This window comes from Drosophila subpulchrella, chromosome X, assembly GCF_014743375.2.
Source record: "Drosophila subpulchrella strain 33 F10 #4 breed RU33 chromosome X, RU_Dsub_v1.1 Primary Assembly, whole genome shotgun sequence".
NCBI classification, from domain to species: domain Eukaryota; kingdom Metazoa; phylum Arthropoda; class Insecta; order Diptera; family Drosophilidae; genus Drosophila; species Drosophila subpulchrella.
In genome coordinates, this window is record NC_050613.1 from 16,665,935 (window position 1) to 16,680,517 (window position 14,583).

The following is a 14,583-nucleotide window of genomic DNA, read 5'->3' on the forward strand; positions in this document are numbered from 1 at the left end:
ATTTGTTGTCCGGCTTTCGTTCCCGTTCATTAATTTTGTTTTTATTTTATATGTGTTGCCGCTGCTGTGTTTACTTATTAAATGTACCGAGAATAAGCATGAATTGGTATATCCTTCCGGAAAAGCGAATAAATTGTGCTTTATTCAAACAACGGTGTAATCAATTTGGTTGTAGATTCTGCAAGAATTGCTTGAGGGTAGTATTTCTTATAGTTGTCTTGCAAGGGGGTATTTTGCTGAAGTATTGGTTGAATTTCCTTGCCTTGGTAAATATTCAGCTATTCTATGCTTTCCGTTATTATATGTATAATTAAATATATACATATATATATATAAATAGAATTACGTATTTATATATATACATATATATTTATTTATATTGTAAATTTACCAGTTTAAGTCTTTAAAAAAATGGCAAAGCAGCAGGCTCATGTGTACCTGAATGGCTGTAACTTCCGATGTCTGTTACTCGAAGTCCTGTGGAGGTAAAAATGTTTAAAAGACTGCGTTAGTCGTTTCATACATACCACAGAATATATACATTTAACTATTCTATTAGTAGTAACTATTCACAACATTAAAAATGTAAAACCACAGTATGCTCACTTGGTAAGACTTAAAATTTAAATTTAAATTTAAGAAAGATAGAAAACTGTAGTCGAATAACTGCCCTATAAAAACTAAATTTATTATATGTGTCGGTTTTTCTTTTAGTTGTAGATTAACCTTAGAAAAGTCTTAAAGGTAAATTAATAAGCGTAACAATTAAATGAAAATCAAGAACCCCATAGCCTACTATCAGATACCTACTGATATGCTAACCAATTTCAGTAAAATTCTAGGGAAATTCGCGGAGAACTAACTTCCAATGGCTTTTAACCCATTTACTCATAACTATTAAAATAATAGTGCAATTCGCGCAAACTTTGGTATGTAGATAGATATTGACAAATGAAATTATTTTAAATTTACACTGCAACAAAGTCTTTAATCTTTATGGGTGCCAAACAGATTATCACTTGGTTCATTCTAACACTCACTTTAATGACTGATAACCTTTTCACCGAAACAAGTCTGCGTAGAGCGAAGATAATCTTAATTTATTGGTCGCTGCAAATGTAATTTGGCACCACTTTCTCTTTGCTTGAAAATTGTATCAATTTGCATCGGGTATTATACGCATATTGAACTTATATAAGAGGGAAAAACCGAGTATCCCTAGACTTTCAAAATTAATATTCGTATTTAAGAGTAGGGGTTTCATTTAAATTCCAATTTTTGTAATTTTAATATCAAAACCTAATACTATATGAGATCAATGATTTTACTTACCGGTGACTTATGGTTCGCCCTTTTAAATTCATGCACAGCTCGAACCCTTTACTCCGTTTTTTCTCAATAAGACGTACGGTTTTTTTTACTGGTGTTTCTGAAATAATATTTTTAATTAGATTCCATGGATAATTGAGTAGCCGTTGATATTGCATGCGAATTTGTAGGCGCTCACGACCTAAATGTGTACTTAAGTTTGCTGAACTGCGATGCAATTTAGCATGGACTCAATTGAAGACATAACACTAGGAAATGTAGATAGCCGATTTCTTCTATTTAGTAAAGCTGACTGGAATGCACGGTAATTTTGAAATATTCAAAATATTCATTCACAACAAAAGGACGTTGCACTTGACTGCAATTGTTCTGCGATCAGAAAACTGTATGATCATCGATTCTTGTTTTATCTTGGATATTAACATTAAAAAGCGGAAGAAAGTAAGCGCAAAATGTAACAGAGAATTTGGTAGGGTTTGTCTCAAATAATTTCTATTGATGTTCCAACAAAATTGAATAAACTGACAACTATTTCTGGACCGTTTTAGATTTGAATTCCAAATTTGTACCCCCAACCAACAGGGATTCGTTTGCATATGCAGTTGAAATTGAGATAGCATCACCGAAAATGTATCATTAATATATTGAGCGGGGTATTGGTTTTGTAGTATTCGTTTTTTTAGTAATGCTTATGATAAAATACAATTTAATTTGCAGAGATAAAACCAAAATTTTACTTTTTACATAACACAAAATAAACATTTGTCGTTGTGGCTTGTAAATAATTTGTATTTACTTATTAAAAGATTAGATAGATTATCAGATGCCCCCTACAGCTCTTTAGATTTGATTCTACCAACTATTTTTTACTGCGCTCCTTAGTTCTTGTCGAAATATAAGCTTTAAAGGTGTTTATGTTATAGGAAACTCGACTTGAAACCCGTTTTTTCTCAATAAGACGTACGGTTTTTTTTACTGGTGTTTCTGAAATAATATTTTTAATTAGATTCCATGGATAATTGAGTAGCCGTTGATATTGCATGCGAATTTGTAGGCGCTCACGACCTAAATGTGTACTTAAGTTTGCTGAACTGCGATGCAATTTAGCATGGACTCAATTGAAGACATAACACTAGGAAATGTAGATAGCCGATTTCTTCTATTTAGTAAAGCTGACTGGAATGCACGGTAATTTTGAAATATTCAAAATATTCATTCACAACAAAAGGACGTTGCACTTGACTGCAATTGTTCTGCGATCAGAAAACTGTATGATCATCGATTCTTGTTTTATCTTGGATATTAACATTAAAAAGCGGAAGAAAGTAAGCGCAAAATGTAACAGAGAATTTGGTAGGGTTTGTCTCAAATAATTTCTATTGATGTTCCAACAAAATTGAATAAACTGACAACTATTTCTGGACCGTTTTAGATTTGAATTCCAAATTTGTACCCCCAACCAACAGGGATTCGTTTGCATATGCAGTTGAAATTGAGATAGCATCACCGAAAATGTATCATTAATATATTGAGCGGGGTATTGGTTTTGTAGTATTCGTTTTTTTAGTAATGCTTATGATAAAATACAATTTAATTTGCAGAGATAAAACCAAAATTTTACTTTTTACATAACACAAAATAAACATTTGTCGTTGTGGCTTGTAAATAATTTGTATTTACTTATTAAAAGATTAGATAGATTATCAGATGCCCCCTACAGCTCTTTAGATTTGATTCTACCAACTATTTTTTACTGCGCTCCTTAGTTCTTGTCGAAATATAAGCTTTAAAGGTGTTTATGTTATAGGAAACTCGACTTGAGAAAGGGGGTTTCCCTTAAAATGGGCCCGAAACATGAAATAAGATATATTTCCTTTATTTGTACCTGCGCTCTATGGTAATATTACGGATTGGAACTGTGTTTTCGTTTGAAGTTGTTTATAAATGGCACATTTAATATAAATACAGACTATTTTATACTTTATATATATACTTCTGAGCTACACCAAGAAAATTAAAATGAAATCAATCCATCATCTCATTACACTTATTTTAAGTGCTGACACTAGAAAGTTCCATAAGAACATATGTGTGTGCACAGTTGGATATTACACGTATTGTAAAACAAATTGTTGAGATAGCTGCATTTCCTAGGTATTTAACTAGTGTGTTCTAGAACTATTATTTATTTATCCATTACTTACCACCGAATCTTTCAAAAGTCATATAAGATTTTGTTTCCCCTCCTTTGGGGTGCGCAATGCCAGTTCGCAAATTAGACAAAGATATCGTATCTCTTTGTTAAGTCAATCGCAAATTGACTCGGAAAATATATATTATGGATAAACCAAAAACAAACAAATCGCACTGCCACTGGAAAATTGATGGGCTTTTTTCAGGAGCGATCCAGTCCTAATATGTAAATATTAGTTACGCTTATGGGGCGCTTTTATATCGCAAAAAAATTGTGTTTTTCTCGTCTCTCAACTTTTCTGCAAAAAGGAAAAGAGAATGAAATTAGGAATGCGCATGAACGAACATATGTATACCACTCCGTAAACTATGTATTTTCTTGCTTCATTTTAGTTTTAGTCTCGAAAAAAGAAGGTTAATTTCGAATTCAATGATACGTATATTCATATATATATATATCCCCACTTATGCATTCAAATATATTCCATATATATATATATAGCACACACCATTTTAGTTTGAAAGATTGATTTTCATACAAGGGCAGTGGTTTTTGTTCTCCTTTTTTCAGAATTACACTTGACTCAAAGTTTTTAAAAAGTTATGGAAGCTCATTTGCTCGATATATGGATATATCTATATATATACATATCTACATTTTCATGCACGTATGCATTTACATATGGATGGAAGCCACGCCATTTGTACTTTTGAGGTTGTGTTCGTTTCAACCAGAATCCCTTTTCTATACCTTTCGCTCGGGTTTACATCAATTCGTTGCTGATTCCAACAAAAGTAAATGATTAATTTTGCCAAATAAACCTTTCAGGAATATATTTTCTCCAAAGTACGAACATACGACTCTACGTCACTGCACAATATGACCATAATGATTCCAGCAGAGCTGCAAAACAATGGTTATCGATTCGCCAAATTTGCTGAAGACGTTCATAGCTCTTTCACACTTCCGCTTTTATGAAATCCGATTGCGCAAATTGGGTAGATCGTTTTCTTACAGATACCACAGCAGCACAGCATTATCTATTCGCACAAGTCTGGAGAATGCTGATAACCAATACACGATGTTAAGGTGTGCAGTTTTTGAAGATTTTGTTAAGGTATATATATATTTTTTTCATTGAAAATCTGATTCAGTCTGCTACCAAATGACATAAATTTCAATCAACTTTGATCATCGCTTTTTCTACCGCTAATATTCTTCATAAAAATAATTATGCATGATAAAATGTAAATAAAAGGCCTTTGAAGTAATCCACTAATAGTTTTGTACATAGCCATTAAAAGTGTTTAGTTTAACAATAGTGCCATCGCCCACAGAAAAAACTAAAAATTGTATATAATCAATTTAAACAACCACTTTAAGATATAATCTTTTGGACACACACTTCTCTATAGATTTCCTTATTATTTGCACAGTTTTCGAAAACTTTGTTTACAATTACTGGCAAGTTTATTTCTCGATCTTCAGAAACACATGTTCACATCTTTTCAAAGTCTCATTCGTTGCGTTTACTAATATATGGCTATCGATTAGCAGTGGGCAACCAACATAACAGAAATTAAATAAAAGTATCGATATTCTCTGTAAAAAATATTTATTATATTGGATACTTATCGATATTCTTACGTTTCTGGAAAACTTTATTCATATCGATTTATTTTTCTGCGTATACAGAACATACTTTCCTTTCATTGTATTCCAAAAAATAATATATTTATACTTGCGGAAGTTTACAACTGCAACAATGTGTCGCTAAATTCAAGTGGATGTAATATAATATATGACTGGCTTGGGAAATATATAGAAAAGGCAGTAACGATAAACGAAAACCGTGAGTATGGGATCTCAAGTGGACGCTTCTGAATACTTACATGCATATATGTATATCGATATGTACATACATACCTCTTGTTATAAACAGTTTAGAATACTTTCTGACGTAATAAAATGTTTGAAATACAGCCTAAAACCTTCTGAACTCTTTTGAACATTGTTTTAATGAATGTGGAACTTAAAACTTATATGTTAGTAGGTATATACGAAACTGGGCAGGTTTTATTGCAGCTCGTTTATTTTTTTCCTATTCCGCTACCACAAAACATACTAACAAGTGTATGTACATATGTATGGTATGTACTTACAGCGTCATTTAAATATGCATTCAGGATAAATAATATTAAAATGGGTACTTTCTAAAATTAAATAAATGCAATTTTTGTATAGATATGTAGTCTTAAGAATGAAGTACATTTTCTTCATACCTTTGAGACACATTTTCATCCCCAAAAGAAATCCTGCTTCATAAGATTGCGACAGGTGGAGATTATTGCTTTTATTGGCCATTTACCAAGAAGTTTTTCTGAGTTCCAGACGCAGGTTTCTTTTTTCCAATCGGAATTTCCGCATTTTGACATTTGCATATGTCAGAATATTATTAAAACTCAGGTTAAAATAAAGTTTTGTTGCCAATATGAGCTTATAATTAAGAAAATATTAGGCTAAATAAATCGGAACCTGTAACATTTTTAAAAAACGAATTTAATAAAAACTTACTTAGTTTTTAAAATTAGTTTGGTTTATTTGACTGAGAGTATTTTTTACTTTTGAAATAATTAAATAAATAAAGTAAACCCAAAGTCTTAAAAATATAACAAAACAACATTAAAGCGCAATAATCAGGACAGAGATTTTCAAGAAGTCTTACTTCACAATAAAATTAAGAACTTTTCTGTTTAGATTTGAAATTAAATTTTAAATTAACTTTCGACCTTTTAGTAACTATGTATATAGATTTGTTAACTAATAAATATACTTTCCTCATTTTTACAGAAATAAGTATCTGTTGTTTGGATTGAAATTGTTCGACGAGTCATGGAGGATCCGAATCGCATGTTGGCCCACACAGGTGGCATGATGGCTCCCCAGGGATATGGTTTGTCTGGCCAGGATGATGGCCAAAACACTGGCAGCGAGAACGAGGTGCGCAAGCAGAAGGACATCGGCGAGATATTGCAACAGATCATGAGCATTTCGGAACAATCGCTGGACGAGGCGCAGGCCAGAAAACATACCCTCAACTGTCACCGGATGAAGCCGGCACTCTTCTCCGTGCTTTGTGAAATCAAGGAGAAGACTGGTATGTTGAAAATATTCTCATAAAATCTCATTATCATAATCTTTAAACGTTCATCCTAAAATGTTACTGGTTTAAACACAAATTTACATGAAATATATATTTAACCATTGCAGACTTGTATAGTTATAGTTAATACTTCATTTATATAACTCTAGTGCTAGGATCTTGAAATTAAAGGCACTAGTCGCAAAAGGACTAGTTACAAAACGAGTTAATAACATAATATAACTAACTGCATTACATTGAATAATAAAAGTATTTTAAATTAAACATTTTTATAATAATAAATGTTGGTTATTCGTTTTATACGATTGTATGATAGTTCATATCATAGTTTCTACCCGTTTCTGGGCGTATACTCTGTTTCTCTTTTGATGTTAATATATAAATCGGAACTATATCATAAATCTTTGTTATTTAAAATAACATTTCAGATAGACACTTTGATGTAGATAACTCTTTGGTAAACTCGTTTTCATTTTAATTTTATTATTATAGTCCTGTCGATTCGCAACACCCAGGAGGAGGAGCCCCCAGATCCGCAACTGATGAGACTGGACAACATGCTGATTGCCGAGGGCGTGGCAGGACCTGAGAAAGGAGGTGGCGGAGCGGCGGCTGCCTCTGCGGCTGCGGCCAGCCAGGGTGGGTCCCTGTCCATAGATGGGGCCGACAATGCCATTGAGCATTCCGACTACCGTGCCAAGCTGGCACAGATTCGTCAAATATATCACCAGGAGCTGGAGAAATACGAGCAGGCATGCAATGAGTTCACCACCCATGTCATGAATCTTCTCCGTGAACAGAGTCGCACGAGGTTAGTATTAAAGTTAGAAATAATTCAAGTATAAATAACAACCAATCATATGTTTCCAGACCCATTACACCAAAAGAAATCGAACGAATGGTGCAGATTATCCACAAAAAGTTTAGTTCCATACAAATGCAGCTGAAGCAGTCGACCTGTGAGGCTGTAATGATTCTCCGTTCGCGTTTCCTAGACGCACGCCGCAAACGCCGTAACTTCAGCAAGCAGGCATCCGAGATCCTCAATGAGTACTTCTACAGTCACTTGAGCAACCCATATCCATCCGAAGAGGCCAAAGAGGAGTTGGCACGCAAGTGCGGCATCACGGTAGGTTTAATTGCATTGAATGCATAATGATATAAGCAAAATAATACACATCTTGTGCATCAGGTCTCCCAAGTGTCCAATTGGTTTGGCAACAAGCGTATTCGCTATAAGAAGAACATTGGTAAGGCACAGGAGGAGGCCAATTTGTATGCGGCCAAGAAGGCTGCTGGTGCTTCACCGTATTCCATGGCTGGTCCTCCAAGTGGGACAACCACACCCATGATGTCACCCGCTCCGCCACAGGATTCCATGGGCTATCCAATGGGATCCGGGGGCTATGACCAGCAGCAACCGTACGACAACAGCATGGGCGGCTACGACCCAAATCTCCATCAGGATCTAAGCCCCTGAGGATCAGGGCTGTGAGCCACTCCCCAGCCGGAGAATCCCTCATACAGTTGCGGTCAAAATAATGCTGCATTGAAAATCTATCATGGCAGTTTCTTCTTAATTATGTAAGTTCTCTTTTGAACGTATCGCGATTTATATTTGCTTTCTTTTTTGCTCTAGGACCTTGACCTTAATGGTTTTTAATTCTGCTGTACTTTTCTTTTACCCGAGTCAGATAAGTTTAAAATTCCCCATAAATTTAGATATAGTTCAGATAGATATACGAGTGAGTAGAATAAAAATACGTAATAGCTAGTTTGTGCTTGCTAGATTTCGGTTCGTGGAAAACCTTGCCCTCTTACAAAACAAAAATGAGTATGATAATAATATTGTTTTCTAAATAGCACAGTCTTCCCGACATAAACCCCATGCTAATCAACAATTTTAGTGGGCTTACACCTAAAATGAGATCACGAAATCGATTTAGCTTGTTTTCGCGAATAAATATGCTTCCTTTCCTTATTGGTTCAAATGCAAGCATGTTTTTAACATGTAAAGTGTAAAATAAATACGTAATATTTTGTTTAAGCGATTTTATTTTATGACCCACTGATGTCAGGGTTTATTCGTAACACACATTCTTAAAAGGAAAAGAAAAATAATCAACGCAGAGACTTTTTCTGTAGGACGACAACCAATTAGCTTATATGCATTAACCATTGAAGAACATATTCAAAGAAACTCAATTAAACTGGTAGTATACGAATATTTTCACTAAGAATGAAGGCACACACTATTTTCAGGGCTTTTATTTTGACCGCAGCTGTGTATAAATATATTTTAATACATTTACCTACATTTGCGGGTATATACAAATATTGCATGTGTAAATCATACTATGACGGTTCTTTTTGGCTACAGTACGTATACGACAGCAAAATAGTGTTTACTAAATTTAAATCTGTACGAAAATTTTAACTTGAACAATACGAAACTAAACCATGTATACGATGTATATCAAATAAATAAATAATACATGTTGTTGTTATCAGCACACGTCAACTAATTACAAATATTTAAAATGTAAAACGGAGAAGATCTTTGAAAATATTCAATGTCTCATTTCTGTCGTAAGACGAATTTTTTCTATACTGTATTCCATTTTTAAAGTTTGAAAAAAAAAAACACCTTTTTATTGATGTTTAAGTCTCAAAAAACATGTGTTTTTTATAACAAAAAGTATTATATATTATTTACTGCTTTTAAACTTTTTTAAAATTTAATGGCATTGGCTGTATTATTTTGATTTTTCAAATATATGTGCAATATGTACTGATGTACGTAAGAATTCCGAACAAAGAGATTTCTGTATCATCCCCGAATAAAAGTGTTTTCGTAGAAAAAATTCGCCTTTCGCCTTGAATGAAATATAAATAATTTTTTGACTTAATTGAAACGGATATAAAAACAGATTATTTTAAATGAATACAAAAAACGATTATAATTTTAACTGATTAATAATATATATCTTCGCCCGTCTTTCGCTCACACAACGGTCAAACGAAACCATTCAATGTATTTCAGTATGATAAGGTATTGCATTAAAAATTTTGGATAACAATAGAAAAATATATAAATACACAACTTTACACGAATAACTAAATAAATAAAATCGAAGTATTAATTAATGGTCTTACGGGAAGATTTGCCCTTCAAAGCTGTTCGTTCTATTTTATTTCCTGTAAGAGATGCATGTAATAGAAAGGGAAGGAAATAGGCTTTTTGGTGATTTCCTTTTCATCACAATTTAAATTGCAGCCACTTTTTGGACCATTTCTTTGAATTCCTAAAATGTTGATTTACTTTCACAAAATTTTCAAATTTATAAACTTTAAAATCTTATTTTAAAAAATTCAACGAATACGAAACTTAATTTGAAATTTTTTAAAGTTAACATTGGTAAAATCGTTAATTACTTTTATTATCCGCAGCTTAAGTATTTAACATTTGTCTGCAGTGCAAAATATAATTAAACATTTTTGGGCAACATAATTGATTTTCATTTGTTTTACAGAGGTAAGTTTAATTTAATATGTTTTGCAGCTAAAAATATTAAATACATTTTGAAATTATCAAATCCTTGCATTTTTACTAAATTTGAGCCTTGTGGTGTCGCCATCTTGACATTTTTGGCTGGGAATATTTGCGCCTCGTCATGACGCTATCTTGTCATTCACAGATATTTTGCGCCTCATGGTGTCGCTATCTTGACACATTGCTGCTGAAAGGATTTTGCGCCCCGTCATGACGCTATCTTGACTTTCATAATCTGCAGAATTTTGCGCCTTGTAGTGTTGCCATCTTGACTCGCATTTTGCGCCCCATCATGACGCTATCTTGACATTCATAATTTTAGCTCCAGTTATTTTGCGCCTCGTGGTGTCGCTAACTTGACATATATTATTGCTGAAAGGATTTTGCGCCCCATCATGACGCTATCTTGACTTACATAATGCAGCTCCAGGAATTTTGCGCCCCGTCATGACGCTATCTTGACTTTCGTATTTTGCATGGTATTTGCGTCATGGTGACGCTATCTTGACAGACATTGCAGCTCAAAGAATTTTGCGGCTCGTCGTGTCGCCATCTTGACATGTGCAGCTCAAATAATTTTGCGCCTCATCATGACGCTATCTTGACTTTCATAGCCTGCAAAGAATTTTGTGCCTCGCGGTGCCGCCACCTTGACATATTTTTAGTATATTTATTAAGTATATATTTTTCGATACCGATATACCGGCGAAACGCCGTTGTTTTATCGGTGCGTTCAGACAGGACCGCATCATTGACATACGAGGAAACGCAGAATGTTCAGAATATTTTCCCATAAGAACCCATTCACATTTAGTAATAACGCTTTATTTAAATCATTTATATTTATTAACTGTATATATATTTTTCGATACTGATCATTAAATTTTTTACTATCAGAACGCTGTTCAGACAGGTACGCATCAATGACAAACGACGTAACGCAGTGTTCAGAAGATATTTCCAAAAGCACCCTGTGGATATAAAAAGAGACACGTTATTTCAGATATTTTATATATTTAAGTTATTATGCTGCATGTGTAGTGTAAACGCCTACATCAATTTTGTGGCAATCGGCCAGATGCAAGTAGTCTAAACACACTATAAGAAACCCTTGAACATTTTCCAATACTAGTTTATCGTACACCACAATCGATACATCGATATACCGATTAGCCCAGTTCTACTGTTGGCAACACGTGCACGTGCACGAATTTTGAACTCGATTTGATTTAAGCCCGATTTAAGTGGAAACACAGGCGCAATGGGCAAGAAGACGAAAGTTGGAAAGACCAGGAAGGACAAGTTCTACCAGCTGGCCAAGGAGACGGGTCTGCGATCGCGTGCCGCCTTCAAGTTGATCCAGCTGAACCGCAAGTTCGGCTTCCTCCAGCAGTCGCAAGTATGTTTGGATCTGTGCGCAGCGCCCGGTGGCTGGATGCAGGTGGCCAAGCAGAACATGCCCGTGTCCAGCATCGTGATCGGCGTGGATCTGTTCCCCATCCGTCCCATCGCCGGCTGCATTGGTCTGGTCGAGGACATCACCACCGAGAAGTGCCGCCAGTCGCTGACCAAGGAGCTGCAGTCCTGGAAGGCCGACGTTGTCCTCCACGACGGTGCCCCCAATGTGGGCCGAAACTGGCTGTACGATGCCTACCAGCAGATCTGCCTCACCCTCAATTCCCTCAAGTTGGCCACACAGTTCCTGCGCAGCGGCGGTTGGTTCGTCACCAAGGTCTTCCGCTCCAAGGACTACAATGCCCTGCTGTGGGTCCTCAAGCAGCTCTTCAAGAAGGTGCACGCCACCAAGCCGAGTGCCTCGCGTAAGGAGTCCGCTGAGATATTCGTCGTCTGCCAGGGTTACATTGCCCCCGATCACATTGATCCCCGTCTCTTGGACTCCAAGTACGTGTTCGAGGAACTCGATCTCGATGCCAAGAAGAAGAGCAGCCTGCTGCATCCCGAGAAGCAAAAGCGCATCAAGGCCGAGGGTTATACCGCCCAGGATATTGCCCTGCGCAACGAACTGGCCGCCACGGAGTTTATGAAGGCTGAAAACGCCCTGACTGCACTACAGGGCATCGGTTCCATTGGCATCGATGATGAACGCATTGCCAAGCACAAGAAGACCACCGTCGAGATCCTGGAGTGCTGCAAGGATCTTAAGGTGTTGGGCCGCAAGGATATCAAGGGACTGGTTCAGTGGTGGAAAGATGTCAGGGGGCTGTTCGTGCAGAAGGAGGATGCCCTGGTCGTCCCAAATGTTGAGGAGGAGAAGGTTAAGCCATTGACACAGGCCGAAATCGAGGACATGGAAGATGCCGAGCTGCAAACGCAAATAGACACAATTGTGGATGAGGAGAAGAAGGATTTGAAGCGTAAGCGTAAGAAGACCCTCAAGACAAAGGCCAAATTGCACGAGAAGATGAACCTGAATATGGTGATCAAGGGAGACGATGGTCCCGTCGAGGAAACAGAGCACGAAATCTTCGAACTGAAACATATAAAAACTTCTGATGAGCTCGACGGTTTGCTAGATGTTCAGCCGGACTTCGCTGTGGACGATAGTGTGCCCGAGCAAGAAAAGCTGCCGAAATACAAGTATTTCGACAAGGATGAGGGCAATATTAATGATGACCTTAACTACGAAGACGACGATGATGAGGAAGAAAGCGCAGCCTCAGAGGACGACGACCAAATCAATGATAAACAGGGCCTGGGCCTCAGTGACGATGAAGAGGGCACTTCAAAGGGTAAAAACAAGAGGAAAAAGCGCAGCGAGAATCCACTGATTAAGTCCAATGATTTTCGCGATAAGAATACAAAGCGAGAGCAGCGTGTACAGCTTTGGTATGAGAAAGATGTCCTGCAAAACATTCAGTCGGATGACGATGAGGAAACCTACGATCTGGACAATCTGGCCAAGGAGTACAAGGCCAAGGGTGTGTCGGTTTTGGGTGAGAGCACCCTCACCGCGGACGCAGATGATCAGGCAATCCAGGGAAAGAAAGCCAAGCGCCGCGCACGACACGAAGCCCCGAAAGAGGACAGCAGCTCAGAGTCATCCGATTCCGAAGATGAAGCCAAGGAAGCCAACGAGGATGGCGATGAAACGAATCCAGGTTAGTTAGTAATAACTAAAATAAATACTTGTTTGTTACTTATTATAATAAATCCTCTTCTATATTCCAGAAACAAAGCCGAAAAAGGTTCGCCTAACCGAAAACGAAATGGCTTTGGGCGCCTTTATAACACGCAACAAGAAAACACGCCGAGACGTGATCGATGCCGCCTGGAATCGCTATGCCTTCAACGATGAGAACCTTCCCGTTTGGTTTGTGCAAGACGAGGATGAGCACATGACCAAGCCACAGCCAGTTCCCAAGGAGCTGACCGCCGAGTACCAGCGCAAATTGCAGGAGGTCAATGTGCGTCCCATCAAGAAGGTTATGGAGGCCAAGGCACGCAAACATCGTCGTGCCACCAAACGCTTGGCCAAGGCCAAGAAAATGGCCGAGAAGATTATGGAGAACTCCGATGCCACCAACCACGAAAAGTCCAAACAGCTGAAGAAGGTGTACAAGAAGGCCCAGGAGAAGAAGAAGGAGGTCACATATGTGGTGGCCAAAAAGCAGTCGGCAGCTCGTCGAGCCCGCCGCCCAGCAGGCGTGAAGGGTCGCTATCGAGTGGTGGATCCTCGTGAGAAGAAGGACAAGCGATCCCTGGATGTAAAAAGGAAGCGCGAGAAGGGCAAGGGCGGAAAGGGTGGAAAGGGAGGCAAAGGTCGTAAGGGCCGTTGAGAAAATGTAAATCTAACAAAAAATAAAATATGTATAATTTTATAGATATTAAATATATGTTAAAAATCAGGAGTCTTTTTTTTGAGTATAAAGATAACCTCCACCGGTGCTATATATACCTTAAAAATAAGAACTTTATAGAAACTGTTGAAGTCTTTTAAAAATATTCAATCAGCTAGCCCTATAGTTAATGAATAGAGTTAAAAAGGGCATCTTTTAAATTCCGATATAAATAAAATCTAATTAACTCAACGTTGTTTTACCGGAATGCAAGAATTTCTTACTTACTTATTTAAAGTGAATCATAACCTATTCACTTGAAATTATCATCAAACGTCAGTCAAAACTTAACATCGCCTTTGGAGACTTTAAATACTCTTTTTTTTTTACTGAAAAGATGCCAAAAAATAACCATTTTCACATTTAAAAATGCAATATATGTTTTCAGAGGAAGTCTTTTGCACTCTTTTTAAATTCATTAATTTATTTCGATTTTATGCATTATTTTCGAAAAAAAAAATGTTTGGATTTGGGCATAAAAGTTGTG

The 14,583-nt window shown here is 36.7% G+C and overlaps 3 protein-coding genes across 6 annotated transcripts; 2 read left to right on the forward strand and 1 right to left on the reverse strand.

Annotated features, from left to right (window-relative positions):
* Nucleotides 1-37: 37 nt before the first annotated feature.
* Nucleotides 38-4,626, reverse strand: LOC119556655. Of its 4 annotated transcripts, none has more exons than XM_037868997.1 (5): nt 4,274-4,625; nt 3,534-3,821; nt 1,333-1,429; nt 392-477; nt 38-178 (listed from the first exon to the last, which is right to left on the reverse strand). In XM_037868997.1, the coding sequence occupies exons 2-4, from the start codon at nt 3,553-3,555 to the stop codon at nt 429-431; spliced, it is 168 nt and encodes a 55-aa protein (XP_037724925.1). In that variant the 5' UTR covers nt 3,556-3,821; nt 4,274-4,625; the 3' UTR covers nt 38-178; nt 392-428. The 4 variants fall into 4 exon arrangements, with proteins under 4 accessions (XP_037724925.1, XP_037724924.1, XP_037724923.1 ...); XM_037868996.1 differs by having other exon boundaries at nt 138-278; nt 4,274-4,626; XM_037868995.1 differs by having other exon boundaries at nt 143-283.
* Nucleotides 4,627-5,200: 574 nt separating this feature from the next.
* On the forward strand, nt 5,201-9,829 carry LOC119557863 (homeobox protein extradenticle). Its single transcript, XM_037870861.1, has 5 exons — nt 5,201-5,375; nt 6,374-6,680; nt 7,179-7,497; nt 7,557-7,815; nt 7,879-9,829. The coding sequence occupies exons 2-5, from the start codon at nt 6,416-6,418 to the stop codon at nt 8,164-8,166; spliced, it is 1,131 nt and encodes a 376-aa protein (XP_037726789.1). The 5' UTR covers nt 5,201-5,375; nt 6,374-6,415; the 3' UTR covers nt 8,167-9,829.
* Nucleotides 9,830-11,404: 1,575 nt separating this feature from the next.
* Nucleotides 11,405-14,105, forward strand: LOC119557861 (pre-rRNA 2'-O-ribose RNA methyltransferase FTSJ3). The gene is made up of 2 exons (XM_037870859.1): nt 11,405-13,358; nt 13,429-14,105. The coding sequence occupies exons 1-2, from the start codon at nt 11,501-11,503 to the stop codon at nt 14,034-14,036; spliced, it is 2,466 nt and encodes an 821-aa protein (XP_037726787.1). The 5' UTR covers nt 11,405-11,500; the 3' UTR covers nt 14,037-14,105.
* Nucleotides 14,106-14,583: the final 478 nt, after the last annotated feature.

Excerpts from the sequence above, each read along its gene's own strand:
- LOC119556655 (XM_037868997.1), bottom strand. The coding sequence starts at position 3,555 with ATGACTTTTGAAAGATTCGGTG. Across the intron at positions 1,430-3,533 it reads GACTTTTGAAAGATTCGGTG|AAACACCAGTAAAAAAAACC; the intron begins GTAAGTAATGGA and ends ATATTATTTCAG. Across the intron at positions 478-1,332 it reads GGGCGAACCATAAGTCACCG|GACTTCGAGTAACAGACATC; the intron begins GTAAGTAAAATC and ends TTACCTCCACAG.
- LOC119557863 (XM_037870861.1), top strand. The coding sequence starts at position 6,416 with ATGGAGGATCCGAATCGCATGTTGGCCCACACAGGTGGCATGATGGCT. Across the intron at positions 6,681-7,178 it reads TGAAATCAAGGAGAAGACTG|TCCTGTCGATTCGCAACACC; the intron begins GTATGTTGAAAA and ends TTATTATTATAG. Across the intron at positions 7,498-7,556 it reads CGTGAACAGAGTCGCACGAG|ACCCATTACACCAAAAGAAA; the intron begins GTTAGTATTAAA and ends ATATGTTTCCAG.
- LOC119557861 (XM_037870859.1), top strand. The coding sequence starts at position 11,501 with ATGGGCAAGAAGACGAAAGTTGGAAAGACCAGGAAGGACAAGTTCTAC. Across the intron at positions 13,359-13,428 it reads TGGCGATGAAACGAATCCAG|AAACAAAGCCGAAAAAGGTT; the intron begins GTTAGTTAGTAA and ends TCTATATTCCAG.